General features: G+C 39.2%; 1 protein-coding gene across 10 annotated transcripts in view; it reads right to left on the bottom strand.

Moving 5' to 3' along the window:
* The window catches only part of FGFR2 (fibroblast growth factor receptor 2), a 198,703-nt gene that overhangs the window by 45,147 nt on the left and 136,860 nt on the right, over positions 1-16,696 (bottom strand). For 6 of the 10 annotated variants that reach the window (XM_061635811.1, XM_061635814.1, XM_061635807.1 and 3 more), the window contains one exon: positions 2,927-3,117. In XM_061635811.1, coding sequence (XP_061491795.1) covers positions 2,927-3,117 — 191 coding nt within the window. Of the gene's footprint in view, positions 1-1,829; positions 1,975-2,926; positions 3,118-16,696 lie in introns of all 10 variants that reach the window. The other 4 variants (XM_061635808.1, XM_061635813.1, XM_061635815.1 and 1 more) reach the window with 1 other exon arrangement.

The following is a 16,696-nucleotide window of genomic DNA, read 5'->3' as shown; positions in this document are numbered from 1 at the left end:
TAGAACTAGGAGTAATTTTATTACTTTTGTGGAGTAATTGTAATGTTTCCAGCATTACTTTTGGGCATTACTTGCAGGGAGGAAGCAGGGGAAGTCTTCTGCTCCTCTGATCTGTGGATGAAAATCATGTGCCTCAAACTGGGCTTCTGTGCAGTGTCACTCTTCCCTCATGCTCTGTGGGTGGGTAGGAGGTGACGAAGGAGGAGCTGGAGAGTGAGATGGAGTGGAATGGAGAAAACAATTATTTAAAAAAATGGATGGTAGTTGTGAAGAATGGAGTAGAGGGGGAAAGGAGCCAGAGGGCAAGGAGGAGAAGGGAGCAGCAGCAGAATGGAGATAAAAAACGGTGGAGGTGAAAGATGAGAGAGAGAGAGAGAGAGAGAGAGAGAGAGAGAGAGAGAGAGAGAGAGAGAGAGAGAGAGTTTGCTTGCACTTGGTACACAAAGTGGCTTCCACCACCCTCTCTGGCTACTATGTTACATTTGCAGTATTTTAACTTTTTTGCATCTCAGGGGAAAATGTTTCCTTGGAGCAGTGTCCCTTAGTTGGTGGCAGGGCAGGGTTCAGGAGGTGGTTAAGTGAGAGAGATTATGCTTGATGGCTGAGTGGTGGGGGGTTGCACTTGGTTTGACATGAAAAGATCTGAGTAGTGGCCTCTGCCTCCCTCCCCACCTCCTTACCAGCAGAAATACCACCATTGCTATCTTAGGGATAAACAGAATTATTCTACTACCTCTGTATGTGTGTGTTTATTTTTAATGTTATTTTAAGCTACTTAGATATGCAGCAGCCAAGGCCTTGTAGGCATTTTTTTTTAAAAAAAGTAACAAATGTAATTGTAGTGATTACTTTTGAGAAAAAGGAAAGTGATCAGTTACTTTCAGAGCAATTGTAACGGTAATTACTACTTTTTTTGGCCATACAATTGTAACTGTAATTTATTGCTTTTTAAAAGTAATCTTCCAAGGTCTGGTCTGAACATTTAACTTTGTCCAGAAAAAGTAAGGCATATAATAAGTATTTAAAGCCCAAGTAAAGGAATGCAAGTCCCTGCTTAGAATACAGTAGCTTTCATGCTGCATTGTGACTTGAGGTAAACGAAAGGAATCAAGATCTATAGAGGATGAATGCCTAATGACCATGAGAAAGATGGGGACATAGTTCTGTTTCAAATACTAAGATTTTACATGTTTTGGTTTGAATTTTATAAGATCATTTACTATTAATTGTTTTCACAAAGCTACAGTGTCTTCCACATTATGAATAAGGTCCTTGTGGGACCCACAGTATGAACATACAGTGCTTGTGTAAAGATGAGAATGATGATATTTAATGCTGTATCCTCAAGTGGATGGGTCTCCATGAATTCATATTCATTCTGCTTACCAGAATGGAGGATATGAGAATCTGATATATGTTACTCTTCACTACTTGATCCAACCTCAATTAGTAGCTGTGGCTTCCAGAGAGCGATCAACACATTGTACACATAGATAAAGAATGATATGTCAACAGTGCAAAACTAAGGTAGACTCAGAGTGGTCAGATCAGAATCCTTTAAATTATGCTGAGAACAAATATATATGAAGACAAATGATAAGTCAAAGTAAAACATAGAATACAAGAGGTTTTAGAAAAGATTGTTAAGAATACACACACAGTATTTGTGGTAATTTTTCCATGGCTACTGGAGTAATACCAGTTGCATCTCCAAAAGAGGATTATAAATACACCAAGGTCATGGAGTTATCCTACAAGCTGCCTGCAGAGTCCCAAAGCACCAATTTTTCCAGCTTCTACATCCAGCTTTCTTTAACAGACGCTGTTACCTTTATCTTGCAGAACAGTAAGCCAGGCAGACTGGTTGGCCTCCCCTATATAATTGGAGACCTTACAAATATATTCTCCAGCATCCGCCTCTGTCACATTGTACAGTTTCAGCACTTCAGCATTGGAACTATTTATCCCCGAATGCTGGAACAGACCAACAACACAGGAGAACAATGTAACTGATGCCCCAAATGTAGACACCACCACGGATCCACCACCAAAACACTAAAAAATGTCTTCTAGTCACCATAAACACTAATACTGAAATATTGTACTTACTTTATTTTAAAAGAACAAAGATTTCTTACAAAGTAGTGACAGGGAAGCTTCTGAACTGTTAAAAACTAACAACTGTTTATTCAGTATGCCAATTCATTTGATGTTTGGCTCCACTGCTAAGCTTCATAGGAAAACGCTACTATAAAATGAGCTGTTGCTTGACAACAAAATCAGGCAAAAAGGACATATTCTTAAAATGGCTGCTACCCCTAAAACCATTGCCCTGTGGACATTTCACAATATTGTAATGAAAAACTGACATCTTGACATCTTTAACATACAGAAAATTAGCACCACAATTATTTGGCAGCAAATATAGGCATCACAGAAGGACCTTAATGTTCTCCCAGGCTATTAGTATCAAGGACAGAGGATATTTCCTTTGGTTTATTTTGAATATTTTTGCCAGTGAATAAATCTCAAGTGATATCAAAATAGTGGCATTGCAGTTCTTTTTAATAATGGCTATGATGTCTGAAAAGCAAGCAACAATCACGCTTATGGATACACACACTTGATCTTAGCCAAAAGGCCTAGAAGCGATTATGTATTTATACAATTGTATATTCTTTAATGGTTGGTTGACCGCAATAAAAATGTTGTTGCTGTTGCTTATGAATAAAAGACCTTCTGGAAAGTAAAACATGGAACAAACTTTTGCCTTTGTTTAGACCAACAACTCTATATTCCAGCATACTTATGTGTTGGCAAGGATAAAAGTTAATTAAAACAAAATCTATCCCTTGATCTTGTTCAACAATCTTTATAACATTGTGAAAATAATTATTTATTGTCTCAAAAAAATAAAAAGGCTCACCTTTAAAACTTTCAGATATGGCAAGCCATCTGGCCCATATTTACTTCCATTCTTTTCTGTGTGTTTTATCCACTGGATGTGCGGCTGAGCATCACTGTAGACTTTGCAGACAAACTCTGCATCACCCCCAACAATTGCAGAAGTGTTTGCTGGTAGGCCAGCTTGTAGGATAGGCCTGTGAGGCGATCGTTCTGTCAGGAAGCAGAGATTGGGGTGGGGGAGAGGGAGGGAGAGAGAGAGAGAGAGAAGTCTATAAAGATGCAAAACTAAGCAGCACTGCCAAAAAAAACTGTTAGTGAACATGAGTCAAAAAGCCCTGTAAGCCTGTTGGCTGACTCCACTGAAATAACGCTATAACCAAAACGTAGAACAAAAACGGCACTTCAAAGGAGGTGCTTGAATATTCCAGTTGGAGTGTTGTCTAAAGAATATTCTTTAAGAAGAAAAAGAAAAATATGATACAGAGCACAAGATCATATGAAGGAAAAAAAATAAGTGGAAATTCACTAAGCATACTTTTTTTTTAATAACATAATCTTTACCTTCTGTGACACTAAACGTGACAGCACCATTCAATGGGTTTGTTACTTACGAAATGGGGGAATCCAGCATTTTTACCATTCAGTTGTACTGTAATTTATTATAACTAATGCCAAACCAGGAAACAAAACTACAACAATTCGCCAAGTTTATATATATTTAAAAAAGCATGTTCTATTTTGAGGTGAAATTGCTAATGCCATCTATTGTCAAATCCTTTGGGTAAGGATGAGATATACAGATGAGTTATTAATGCATACATATGGAAATTGTATAATTAGACAACAATATAAAAGAAAAGTAAAAGCAAAGACAAAAGAATGAACAAGAATGCCATCAAAAACAAATATTTTAAAATAAACAAAAAACCCATAAGAATCAAAGGCTAAAATCAGCATCGATTATTAATATATATAATAAATAGAGTCTGATAGTCACCATTGCTCTTAAGAACAGGATAGAAAAATATGGCATCTTCACATATACACATTGGCTAAATAATAACAGTCTAGGAACCATTATAGACTTTCCCAATTAGGCCTATTGAGTCTGATCCAAAAAGCGCCATAATTGCATAAAAACATTACTGTACATGAACCAGAGTCCCTCTGATTGTCTGCCAACAACCACTCCTGCCTCAGATCCTCACTCTAGTTTGTAAGTAGTTCTTGAAATTCCCAAATGTAGGGAGCTGCTTTCAGAAGAGAAGCTGCAGAAACCACACTGCATGTGGCCTTCTGGGTCATGCCCATAATTGGCAACTACTATTCCAAGAAACAGCTCCTATTATTTTTTATAATATCAAGCCAAAACATAGGGCTTTTCAAAGCTTAAAACTCATGAGACCATTCTGTGGTTTGGGCCTTTAAAAGACCTGGTACCAAAAATAAAAAGATCAGATTATTCAATTCCATTGTCCATCATCATAAAATGATGCATGCTGGTCTTCTTCCAAGATGTGAAGAAAATAATCCTTGACCAAAAACCAAATAAAGTCAAGGTCTAATCAGACATGATATGATTCTAAAAAATATATAGAAATGAATAGTAGAAAATATAGTCTTGGCTGATAGCTAACAGAATACACAATAATGCCCAGTTTCAAATGTGCATGCACTTTACTACACAGAGTGTGATGTGAGTAGTTAGCTCTATAGACAAAATATACATACACTCCCAATGACAATGTGGCAATAAAATGCAGAGGTGTACAAATACAGAAATATAAAATGCAAAGATAAAATGAACAACAAATCTAAAATAATATGCCAAATATGCCAAATGCATTTCGACTTAAATCAAGTCTTCATCAGCGGCATCTGTTTGGAGAGCTTCTCTTTGTGCGTGGATTCAGATTATACAATGCTAAAAATATATATAAAACAAAGATATATGAAATTGCTTTTTATTAACCTAAAAATACCAATTCATATTAAAAATATATACTAAAAGTTAAAAATCAGGCTTACCATATGAACTATGTTGCTGCTACTAATATCATTTAGAAAACTTACTTTGCAATTCTTGTGTAAAGCAGCATGACATAAGCCTGTGTGAACATAACCACTAAGGATTATATTCCAATTCGGGAAAGAATTTAACTCAATAATCCATGAAAAATAAACTCACCCAATTGTAATAACTTCTTATTCTTATATTCACTCTTATACAGCCTGCATATACTTCCTGTGCAAAGTCCACGCTCAAAAATAAGCTGGTTAATATATATTTTATATAATGATGCAGCATCCAGTATAGGGATGATGCAATGTTGAGTTTTCCAGAGCTGATGCAATACTAACACATCTGTAAATGGGCTGCATTCTGTCAGTACTTAACATGTTTAGTACAATGAACTGAATTTGCAGAACTTGGCATGTAATGCAATATATAAAAAATCATGATTCATTTAAGCAGAGCCAAAAACTCTCACAGACAATAGCTAGGAATAACCAATAAATGAATCTATGAACAGAAACATATAATTCTACACAATAGGCATCCAATCTAGTTCTTAATTTAAACCATTTGGCATTAAAGTGTCCAACTTGTATATCCAAAATATTTCCCTCCTTAACTGTTTACACAATTCTTTACCTGAAGTTTAATTTTTTCTACACACCAAAATAGATGAGATTTCTCATCATGTTTAAATTCCAAAAAGTGTTTTACTAACATTTTACTAATGTTCACAAATGCATATTTTGATTTTCCTTGTGGTCATACCCACATACAAAAGTGGGCATGGACACTACACAATATATATAATTCCTTTAGTATTGCACGTAAATAAGTCTTTGATATGAAATAACCTCTGATCTCTAGGATTGGTAAATGATTTTATTTTATTACAGTTGGTACACACACTACAATTGCCACATGGGAACTGATCTACAATATTGGTATTGTCTATAGTCCTATTGAGCAACTTTTGTGCTTTCAGTCTCGAATGTATTGACAAATCCCTTAGATTAGGTGCATGTTTATATGCAAACATCGGATAGTTCTTACAACGTGAAATATCCTCTCCAGGAGGTGCCAGTGTCTCCTTTATGGATGCTGCATATGTGTCATATGTGACTGGTATAGTCATCCTATGCCCAGGAGTATGCCTATTCTTGGATGCAAGTAAGGTTGTACGGCTTTATATAATGCCTGTTTTAGGATCCTACGGGAATGCCCTTCATGTTGTAGTTGTCTCATCAACACATTAGCTTGGGTAAGAAAATCCTTCATATGACTACAATTCCTCCTTAGTCTCAACATCTGAGAATATGGGAGATTACGTCTGAGGTACATGGGATGGTAGCTGCCATACTGAAGATATTAATTAACATCCGTAGGTTTCCTACAAATATTAGTAACTAAATCCCATTATTGTTTTTGATCTCCACATCTGAAAAATGGATACACTTGGCATCATAAATAGTTTCAAACTTAATAGTGGGGTGCACAGTATTAACGAATTTGTCAAAATCCTTAAGTCTACCTTCAGTACCTGTCCAAATCATAAAAATGTCATCTAAGTATCTCTTGTACACCAATATATCATTTCTATAAGGATTCCTGTCATGTAAAATATACCTTTTTCAAATTTATTCATAAAGATATTTGCCAATCCTGGAGCAAAGCATCACTCCATAGCTGTACCAGAAATTAGCTTCTTGGTGAAATCTGTAAGTTCTTATTCATCAGCTTGTTTCTTTCATAACAATCTTGAAGTATTAAGACTCATAGTAGCTTTTAGCCATTGAAAATAGACAAGCATTAAGGGATTAGAAGCTAATGATTTTCCTTGTCAATGCTGAGAACTAAGGAGGATCTCACATATTAAGAACTGTAATATTTTTGTTCTTGTTCTGTCTCATTACATGTTTATTTATTTATTTATTTGAGGTTAATTTACCCTCCCTCTGGAGATTTCAGGGCAAGCTACAATAATTAAAACAGGAAAATAAATCTAAAATAAAAAAACTAAAAATATATTCTGTGCTTTTTTGTGTAAAATTACACAAATCATACACAATCTTTTTGGATTGTTCACTTCTTTTGGGGAACCCCACTGGGGAGTCCTGGGGTGGATAGCCTGTGATGCTCCAGATGTTGTGGACTACATCTTCTAACAATGCCAGCCAGTACAGACAATGGCTGGAGTTGTAGCCCAGAAACATTTGGAGGGAGGGTCACAAGGTTTTCACCACTGGGACTTTCCCTCAAAAGGATAAGAGAAGGTATTTATATGAGGAACACTTCCTCACCAATCAACACATTATTCTGAGAAGAACAAGCTGGCAACTGATCCTGTATGGGAGATATCTATAACTGAAAAAAGATATCCCATAAAGATTCAATTAAGAACCGTAGTTCATTTCATACTAGCTGCTACCCAGTTATAAGATGCCAAGTGTGTAATTTAATATTGACCTAGGTCCTGATAATTGATTGTTAAAGAGCCCTGCCTAGCTGCTGTAAATATTTTATTGATAAAAAAAAGGTTCCATGCATGGAGACCTAAACCTTAATTATTAAAATTAAATTATAGTGACTTAAGGAAAACTTTTAAACCATCCATTTTCCAAATGACATACTGTACAGTTTGTCATGCAGTGCAGTCCTATATATGCTCAGACGTAAGGCTCACCGAGTACAATGGGATTTACTTCCAGGTAAATTTGTACAGGATTGCAGCCTTAGCTTGTTAGTTTCAGTCTGAAACACTGAGTTGTAATAGCAAATGATAGCAAATAGCAGCAAATAATGCTGCTCACAACAACAGAATCTTTCATAAAGTATAGCATATTTAGCATGCTACAAATGCCTACGAATAATTTATTCACTGAGGCAACACTGGCAACATATTAAAAAGCAGCAACCTTATTTAAGTTGTAGCTCTTGCAGTGCTGTTTTAAAATTATCTCATGGCTATTTGCTGGACTGTGTGAATGCCTTAAATTAATCCAACATAAACTATCTCATACAGTTGAGGCCAGGAAAAATGAAAAAGGTCTTTACCTGGTGACAAAAATACATCAATTTAGGCACCAGGCAAGCTTCCTTGGAAGATAATTTCATAAACAGGGTGCCACGATGGAGAAGGCCTCCTTCTCACCTCACTCATGATGCCAGGGGCACCAACAGGATGTATGGGCAGGTCAATACGGTAGGAAATGGAACTTCAGGTTCCAAGCCATACAGAGCTTTAGAAAGGTAAGCACCAACTTTGATTTGTGTTCAGATATAGGCCAGAGGCCAGTGCAGCTATTTTAGCACTGGCAAATTGTGTTTCCAATGACCAGTCTCAGTTAGTATTCTAGCAGCAGCATTTTGGACTAACTGCAGTTTCAGAGCAATCTTCAATGGCAGCTCCACATACAGTACACTCACTACAGTAGCCTAACCAGGAATCAGTGAAGAGAATATGTGAGGCAGTTTCACCTTCTGTATCAATGTGTGAAGTTTGAAAAATCTAAAGGTCACAGTATTGCCAATTTGCCTAAATACTTCTTGTATCTGTCTGTTTGCTTAAAAGCTTAAAGCTCGCATTTTGAAATAAGCATGGTCAGTGGACTGTGACCCACTGATTAACATATGCTTGCAAAAGTAAGGATTAACCATTTGACCTTAGGAAAGAGTAACTATACTATTGATTAAGCAGAGCATAATAAACGATGGGTGTAAAATTAACCAGCTTGTTTCGTAAAGGGTATAAAAATCCCTGTTTTGGGGGCTCGGGGCTCTCTCTCATGCCTCACCCTTTGTGTGAAGTGTATGGTTTGCCTTTACTGCAGTAAATAAATAAGGAGTCTTAAACTCTATTTTACCCGCGCGTGTGTTATTATTCTCCATCTGGGAGAACTTGTAGCATTTTTCCTACAACAGTTTATGGTGCCCAACGCGGGACTCCCAGGTCGTACTGGGGAGCCTTTTTCTCCGCCTCTTGCCCTGTGATCACGAGCTCACCTCCCAGTTTTGGTGGGATCCTGGACCGAGCGGGGACTGGTGGCTCCCCGGGCGATAAAGGAGCCTGTAGAAGAAACGGGTAAGTTGACTTCAACACCAAACGCCAGTGCTGGTGAATATGTCCTGGGACTGAGAGATAGAGAAAAGCGCTTGGGAAGAAGGTAGGGATAGGTTGGGATGTGTCTGGGAAACGGAACCTGTGTGTTTGGTTGGTGAATTTGTGTATGTGGCTGGAAGATGACTCTCGTGCCTGGCGAGTGGGAAACCACGTTATAACCCTCGCATGGTGAAGCACACCCGGCTTGATTGAACCCATCCTTTGCAAATGTGGGTAGCATAGCCCCTCAACGGCAAACTGCTCCCAGAACTGTGGGACATGGAAGTGTGAGAAGTGTGGTTGGCTGTTGGTAAAGGTTCCACATAGAGGATAGCGCTCCCTGATAAGTCCTTGCACAGCAAGGCAGGTATAGGCTTGCGCACCCACACACAACGAAATACCACCTAGGTAGAACATGGGAAGTACATTTAGTAAAGTAAAAGCAAACACTCCCCTGGCTCGAGTTCTGGAAAATTGGTTGAAGCCAGGAGGAGGTGTCGGCTTATCAAAAACAATAGTTGTAAAATTATGCCAGTACGTCTGGCCAAATTATACCACCCTATGGTCCCCAGAGGATCAATGGCCAAAAGATGGTACCTTTGAGGACCAAAGATTAAAAGCTCTTAGGCTTTTTCTAGAGTATCAACATCCTGGGCAAATGGTGTATTTGTACTTGTTTTATGAGTTTGTGGAAAAAAGGACTCCCCTATTGGCTGCAGCCATTCCCCCACCGTATTCCGAGGTTGAGGAGACGGATACCTTGGATGATCCCTCTCTCCAATCGGTAGGACAGTATCCCCAATTGCTTCCTGTTTTAGTGCCTCAACATGTTGAACGGAAAATCCCTAAACTGACTATCAGACATAAACCTGCACCTAACTGGACTCCATCTGAGATTCCAAAGTGATATGATTTAAGAAGTACTGCTGGAATAACGCCATCAGAACCTAACAAGAAATCCCAATGGGAAGTCTTGAGCTGCCCCTTGCCAAAACCGACAGTGGCAGAGTTGGTTCCACCAGTAAACCCCTCAGCACCAACACCATTGGAGCAAGATCCCAATGGAATGTTTCCACTCCGAGTTGTTCCAGTACAAGGGCCAAATCAAATAGAAACCCGAGTGATTTATGTCCCATTTTCTACATCAGACTTGATGAATTGGAAAAGCCAGACTCCTAGGTTCAGAGATGATTCAGAAGGAGCATGTAGGACATTTGAAACTATCTTTATGACCCATAAACCTTCATGGGAAGATATTCACGCTTTAGTGAAAGCTCTTTTAACCGATGCTGAAGCAGAAGAAATTGTGAGTAAAGCAGGACCTATACTAGCACGAATTCAGGTCAGAAATCAAGGAGACCCAAGCCTGGCAGACGTCCCAGAACTGAACGCCAGACATTCGTACGAAATCCTAATTGAGAAACTAATGACAGGAATCACAAATGGGCCCTTGACAAGTACAGACAAGCCTTTTTAGAAGGAGTGAAAGAAGCGGGCAAAAGACAAATCAGTTGGCAAAAAGTAGGAGAAATAAAGCAAAAACCCAATGAACATCCAGGAGATTATTATCAGAGACTAAAAGAGGCAGTATGGGTGTGGGGTGGCATGGATCCTGAAGATCCTATAAATTTAGCCTTAATGAGGGGCCTTTTCAAGGTGGGCATCACGGACCCTCACATTAGAAGAATGTTAAATAGCAAGGATAGTTATGACCATTCTGAGATGTCTCAGATCCTTACATGGGCCACTATAGCCCATAATAATAAAGAGTGCCAGAGTAAGCAAGAAAAGAAAAAGGAAGAGAAGGCCATTCACATGTTCGCAGTGGCTTTGAGCCAGATAAACGAAAAGCCCAATAGAGGAAGAGGGATCCAGATGACAGATAGGATACATACATGCTTTTCCTGCGGGGAAAAAGGACATTTTCGGAGAGATTGTCCCACAGAGAAGGCCAGAGGAGGTCTTAGAGGGAGAGCAAGAGGAAGAGGACAGGGAAGAGGAAGATCCCCAGGACATGGAGGAGCTCAGTTTGTTTCAGATACAGTGGAACAAGCCTTGATTGATTTTGCATCCAATGATGTTTTAGAAGATTGACTACTATTTGGAGAGGGTCCCTGTTTTTCAGCAGCCTCCTGGCTACTGCCACAAAAGAAACCAGTAATAGACATGAATTGGAAATCATCAATACCAATGTCTCATAGACACAGGGGCAACCCTCTCGTCTATACCCACTAAAGCAGCTCCCAGAAGTGAAGTAAAAAGGACTATTGTAGGCCTCATGTTTCATTTATCCTCATCAGAGTTTGATTTCCTTTGCAACCTTACTTCTTGCCCTTAAATAAGCAAAAAAAAAAAGACAGTCCCCAATACCACAGGAAAAAAATCACTACTAGCATTAACACACAATGTGTTTTGGTTATTTCACTGAAAACTATTTAACTTTTAGCCACATATGCTAACTTGCCTGAAATATACCTCTAGTCTCAATTACTGTAATGTGCTCTATGTTGGGCTGCCCCTGAGGTTGGTCCGGAAGCTGCAGCTGGTGCAAAATGCAGCAGTGAGACTGCTCACTGGGGCAGAATATTGCCAACATGTCACCCCGCTGCTGAAATAATTGCACTGGCTGCCCATTTGCTACTGGGCCAAGTTCAAGGTTCTAGTCTTGGTCTACAAAGCCCTATACAGCTTGGAACCAGGATACCTGAAAGACCGTCTTATCCCTTATATACCCAGTCGATCACTGCGCTCTGCAGGTGAGGGCTTCCTGCAGATACCATCTTATCAGGAGATCCGTTCTGCACAACATAGGAAACGGACCTTTAGTGTGACGGCATCTACCCTGTGGAATTCCCTCCCCTTAAATATTAGACAGGTGCCATCTTTTTGGCACCTATTGAAGACCTTCCTCTTTCAACAAGCCTTTTAAGTTGAGACCTTATCCCAGTCTGTGTCTGTGTTAGAATTGCTGTTTAGTATGTTTAAACCTTTTTCTAAAACAATATGTTTTTAATTTTTTTAAAGTTGTCTTGAAATCTTTTAAACAATGTTTTTAAAGATGTTTTATTTTAATGTATTTTAAAGTCTGTTTTTATGATGTTTTAAAGTGTTTTAGTGCTTTTAGTTTGCTGCCCTGGGCTCCTGCTGGGAGGAAGGGTGGGATATAAATAAATAAATAAATAAATAAATATGCAGCCATCTGATATTGGATTCTTAGGTTTTAACGTTTTAAAGGGAGTATGTAAAGTGTTTGAATGTCTATGTTCATGTAAGGTAATGGTTGTAGATGATTACAAGTTGAAAATGTTACTAAAATGTTAGGTGTTTTAGAAAATAACTTCATAGAAGCAACTGTCTTTTTCAGGTAGTTCATCTAACAATAAGTGACTTTCATTGGCTGTAACATTAAATCTTGAACTAGGCTGCTGCCCATTGCAGTCCACCTGTTGTTGTTATGTGCCTCCAAGTCGACTATGACTTATGGCGACCCTATGAATCAGTGACCTCCAAGAGCAGCTGTCATGAGCAGTCCACCTAAGATACAGCAAATACCACCAAAAGAATCAGGTATTTGCATACAGCTGCCATATATAGGGTGGTATTCAATGCTAGTCCTATTCACAGTAGATCCACTAAAATTAATACACATGAGGCTAACTTAGCTTCATTAATTTCAAAGTATCCCAATTTCACAGATGACAACAGCTGCACATGACAAAGCATAAAGCCAATCTACAGTCATCATCTGTGCTTGCAACAGCATACAAGAATATAAGAGGAGCCTGCTGAATCAGGCCAATGGTCCATCTAGTCCAACATCCTGTTCTCTCAGTGGCCAACCAGATGCATATGGAAAGTCCGCCAGCAGGACCTGTGCAACAGCACTATCCCCTCCTGTGGTTTCCAGCAACTGGAATTCAGAATGTCTGGGATGTCTCATCTATCATTCTGCTGTTAACATACAGAGGACCTCATCTCACCATTCTTCCAGTGTGTGGAGAGTTCCACAACACTACCATATATTGTTGGCAAAAGGATTGTCTTAGAGCTATGCTATTGCCAATAAGCTACACTATATGCTAACACTACTGGCATAGTGAAGGATGCTGTTTCACGTTAACAAACTGAACATGTAGCCTAGCCTGAGTTACAGTATGTACAATTCAGGAAGAGATGAGGAAAAAAATGGGAAAGCTCCAGGCACCTACAGTAGTTGCCACAGAAACTGATGAAATTTCAGTGCTTATGATTTTTTTTAATTCTTTCAGGTATTTGCAAGCCTAGTGGCCTCAGATTGTGATCCTGCCCCCAGTAATATGAAATATTTGATAGTCAGGCATGGGAAATGTTTTAAATGACAAGAAGGTTGTGTTCGACACTACTAATCTTACCTAAATTTGTATCAGATTTACTTTCTCTCATGCAATCTCACCATTGATGCAGGAGCATTTACCTAGTGCAGCCTTAACTAAACTGGTGTTTCCAGCTGTTTTGGACTAGAACTCCCATCATCCTTGACCACTGGTCATGCTGGCTGGGGGTGATGGGAGTTGTAGGCCAAAAAATCTGAAGGGCACCAAGTTGGGAAAGACTGAAGTGGTGCTTTTTATTATTATTGTTGTTGTTGTTGTTATATGCAAAGTAGACAAAGTTATAGCAACAAGCAAAACAAGGATAGGAGAAAAATGGGGAAATATTCCCATATTGTTTTCTTTTAATTTGTTAGGACTGATTTTGAGTACCACCTTTTTGCAACTTCTGCATGAAGCAGTGTATTTAAACTAAGACTGCTGTAGCTCATGGATCTTCAAGTATCCAGATTGTGCCTGTGCATTCTGACTAAATATGGTCATTTAAAACATTACATTGTTAGGCAGTTATTGATATATGGGCAGGCAGCAGCAGTTACAATAAGAGACTGTTACACATTCCTGAACAAGAATAAAGGCTGGATTTGAAAAAATATCTCAAAGACAAAGGCTAGCTCTAAAATATGAAGTACTGTTAATGTGTGCTAAATAAATATATTGGCCTTTTGGAGACCAATTATATTTTGTTCTACATGTGAAAACAGTTGAAGTGAAACATTATTAATTTTTCATTCCAAACAATAAATGTTATTTTTTTTAAAGAAAAATCATCTTCAAAGACTTTGCTTTCCCAGTGCTATAAATTCATCAGTTTTTAATATATTTATTCTCTTATTTACTCCTGCACAATAAGGTCAAACTGGCACAGGGGAAATAAATCTTTGCTAATTGAAACTTTATAACTTTTCATTTTTAGCATTTATGTGCCCACATCTTCCCCTGTAATATTTCTTTTACTGGGCACTTCAGTCTATAAAACAATAGTGTCACTGATCATCTTTGAAAGAATAAAAATGCATTCATCCATATTAATACTCTAGGGAATTCAGTCACCTGTTGAATCCAGTTCAGGGTTCAATGAGAAGAACTACAATTTAGTAGGGAGAATAAGTGGAGAGAAAATGGGGAGGGATCACTCCACCTGTGCAACAGCTATATCAGTGTCTGTTAAAACAAGTCAATGAATGTTTCTGATTTGGTTGCAACCTTTATATAAAATTGACATCTGATCTACCATCTCTCACTGCCCATACCTCATTCCAAGATCAGGCACAGTTTCCATTCCTGTGTTTTTAGCTGGGATACACAGTTTTTAGCTGGGAGTTGTGAATATTCTCTAACAATGTTCTGAGTCTGTCTGCTTCCTCACACCAATTTAGCACTGAGAAACTAAGGGTGCAATCCAACTCACCTTTCCGCTGGGCTGGGGGAAGTTGGATGCCACAGACATCCAGCTGCGCTGGCAGGCTCCCAGCACCACGGGCCTCCACTGGTAGCAGCACTCCACCATGCTGCCTCCAGGAGCCTGCCAGCACAACCAGGGGTCCACAAGCAACAGCCAGCCCAGCAGACAAGAGGGCTGGCAGAAGCTCCCAAAAGTGGGCAGTCTGGGGGTGTGGCAGGGAAGAGCCACGAGTGGAGGACACATGTGAGATCCTCCTCATGTTTGGAGCCCTCCCCCAGGTCCTGATCTGCCCGGAATCTCTGCCAGCCAAAAGGCCAGCACAGTAAAAACATGTCCATGGTGGTCTATGGGAAGTGCTTACTGCCCAGGAGGCCTGTTCATGTCAGCCAGCACTTCCCAGACAGCTTGTGTGTGCAGCTCCTAACTGAGCCAGCATTCTGCTGGGCTGGCGGCTCCGAAGTGGGAGGAGGATCCCGCGAGGCTGGAGGTTTTGTGAGAAAGGGCAGGTTCTATGAACTTGACCCCAAATTATTTACAGCACATATGGCCATATTTGACTAAATTATTAGTAAACAGGTATTATCACTAGTCAAGCTCATTTATAGATTAGCAATCATGTGAACTGAGTAGAAACAGTGAAACAATATTATTAGGGAAACAATATATTGTTGAAACACTGCAGAATGAGATTACTAGATAATAGCCAGTTTTAGAATCATGAAGAAACATTGGCATATTTAACTTCACAATGAACAGATGAGCCAAAGAGGTCAGACGCAATTGCAATATTGTGTGTACACAATAAAGCATTTACAGTTTCTATTCCTTCACCTATCTAAAACCTGATTCCTCACAATCAAAGTATCCTTATCTAGGACAGTCAGAAAAAAAGAAAAGCATTGTTTAATCTTTAAAGAAATTTGCTTGCCAAGTTCAACTCATAGCTCTTTCTCAGTTTTCATCACAGATTTAATCCTTAGCAGTGTTCAGGAATCTGTATCTTTGCAAAACTCTCAGGTATGTTGACTATAGCCGTATTCCAGAGGACCATGTATGATCCTTATGCCTATTAGAATGTTTTTAATTTCTTTTCTCAGCACAGAACCCCTACAAACCTTCTCTCGGTCCCACCGGTGAGAACAGCTAGGCTGGTAAGGACCAGAGAGAGGGCATTCTCTGTTGTGGCCCCCACCCTCTGGAACTCCCTCCCTTTTGATCTCAGACATGCTCCCTCCCTGTCCAGCTATCGCCGAGCCTTGAAGACCTGGCTGTTCAGGCAGGCCTACAAGATTGGGACAGATTAATTTATGTTATAATTGAATTAACGGATGGTTTCTTTAGCTTAAAATTTGATTATGTTGATGTATATGTATTGCTTTATTCTGTTGTTCGTCGCCTAGAGTGTCCCTAACCCGGACAGATAGGCGGCTGAAAAATAAAATTTATTATTATTATTATTACAAACTGATTTTTAAACTCCTGAGTTCAACTGTGCACGCATCCATGCTGCTCAAGCTATGGCAGTTGTAGTTCCTGAAACTTCAGATGCAGGAAACATACCATAGATTAGGAATTGCCACTCTTGCAGCCCACTCTGTTCTCCAGATATCTTCATGGATGGTCAAACACCATAGCAAAGTTAGCATCACTCGGCATGTGCCCTCAGCTGGTATGAGGGAAGCCAGAGCAACAAATCCCCAACTTTTCAGAATGTTCACGAGATAGTACCACAATTAAATTTACAAGACATGGACACTCAATGCTTCTTTTCCTTACAAGTGAAACTGAACAAAGTTTTCAACTACACATAATTCAAATTTGGTAAAGCAACTGAGGGTCAGGTAAAGTTGCTTCATTTGGCCATCCTAACCCAAGATCATGGGAGGGGGATATTTTCT

This window comes from Rhineura floridana, chromosome 7 (genome assembly GCF_030035675.1).
Source record: "Rhineura floridana isolate rRhiFlo1 chromosome 7, rRhiFlo1.hap2, whole genome shotgun sequence".
Taxonomy (NCBI): domain Eukaryota; kingdom Metazoa; phylum Chordata; class Lepidosauria; order Squamata; family Rhineuridae; genus Rhineura; species Rhineura floridana.
Note: the sequence above shows the minus strand (reverse complement) of the source record. Positions and strands in the feature narration are given on the sequence as shown.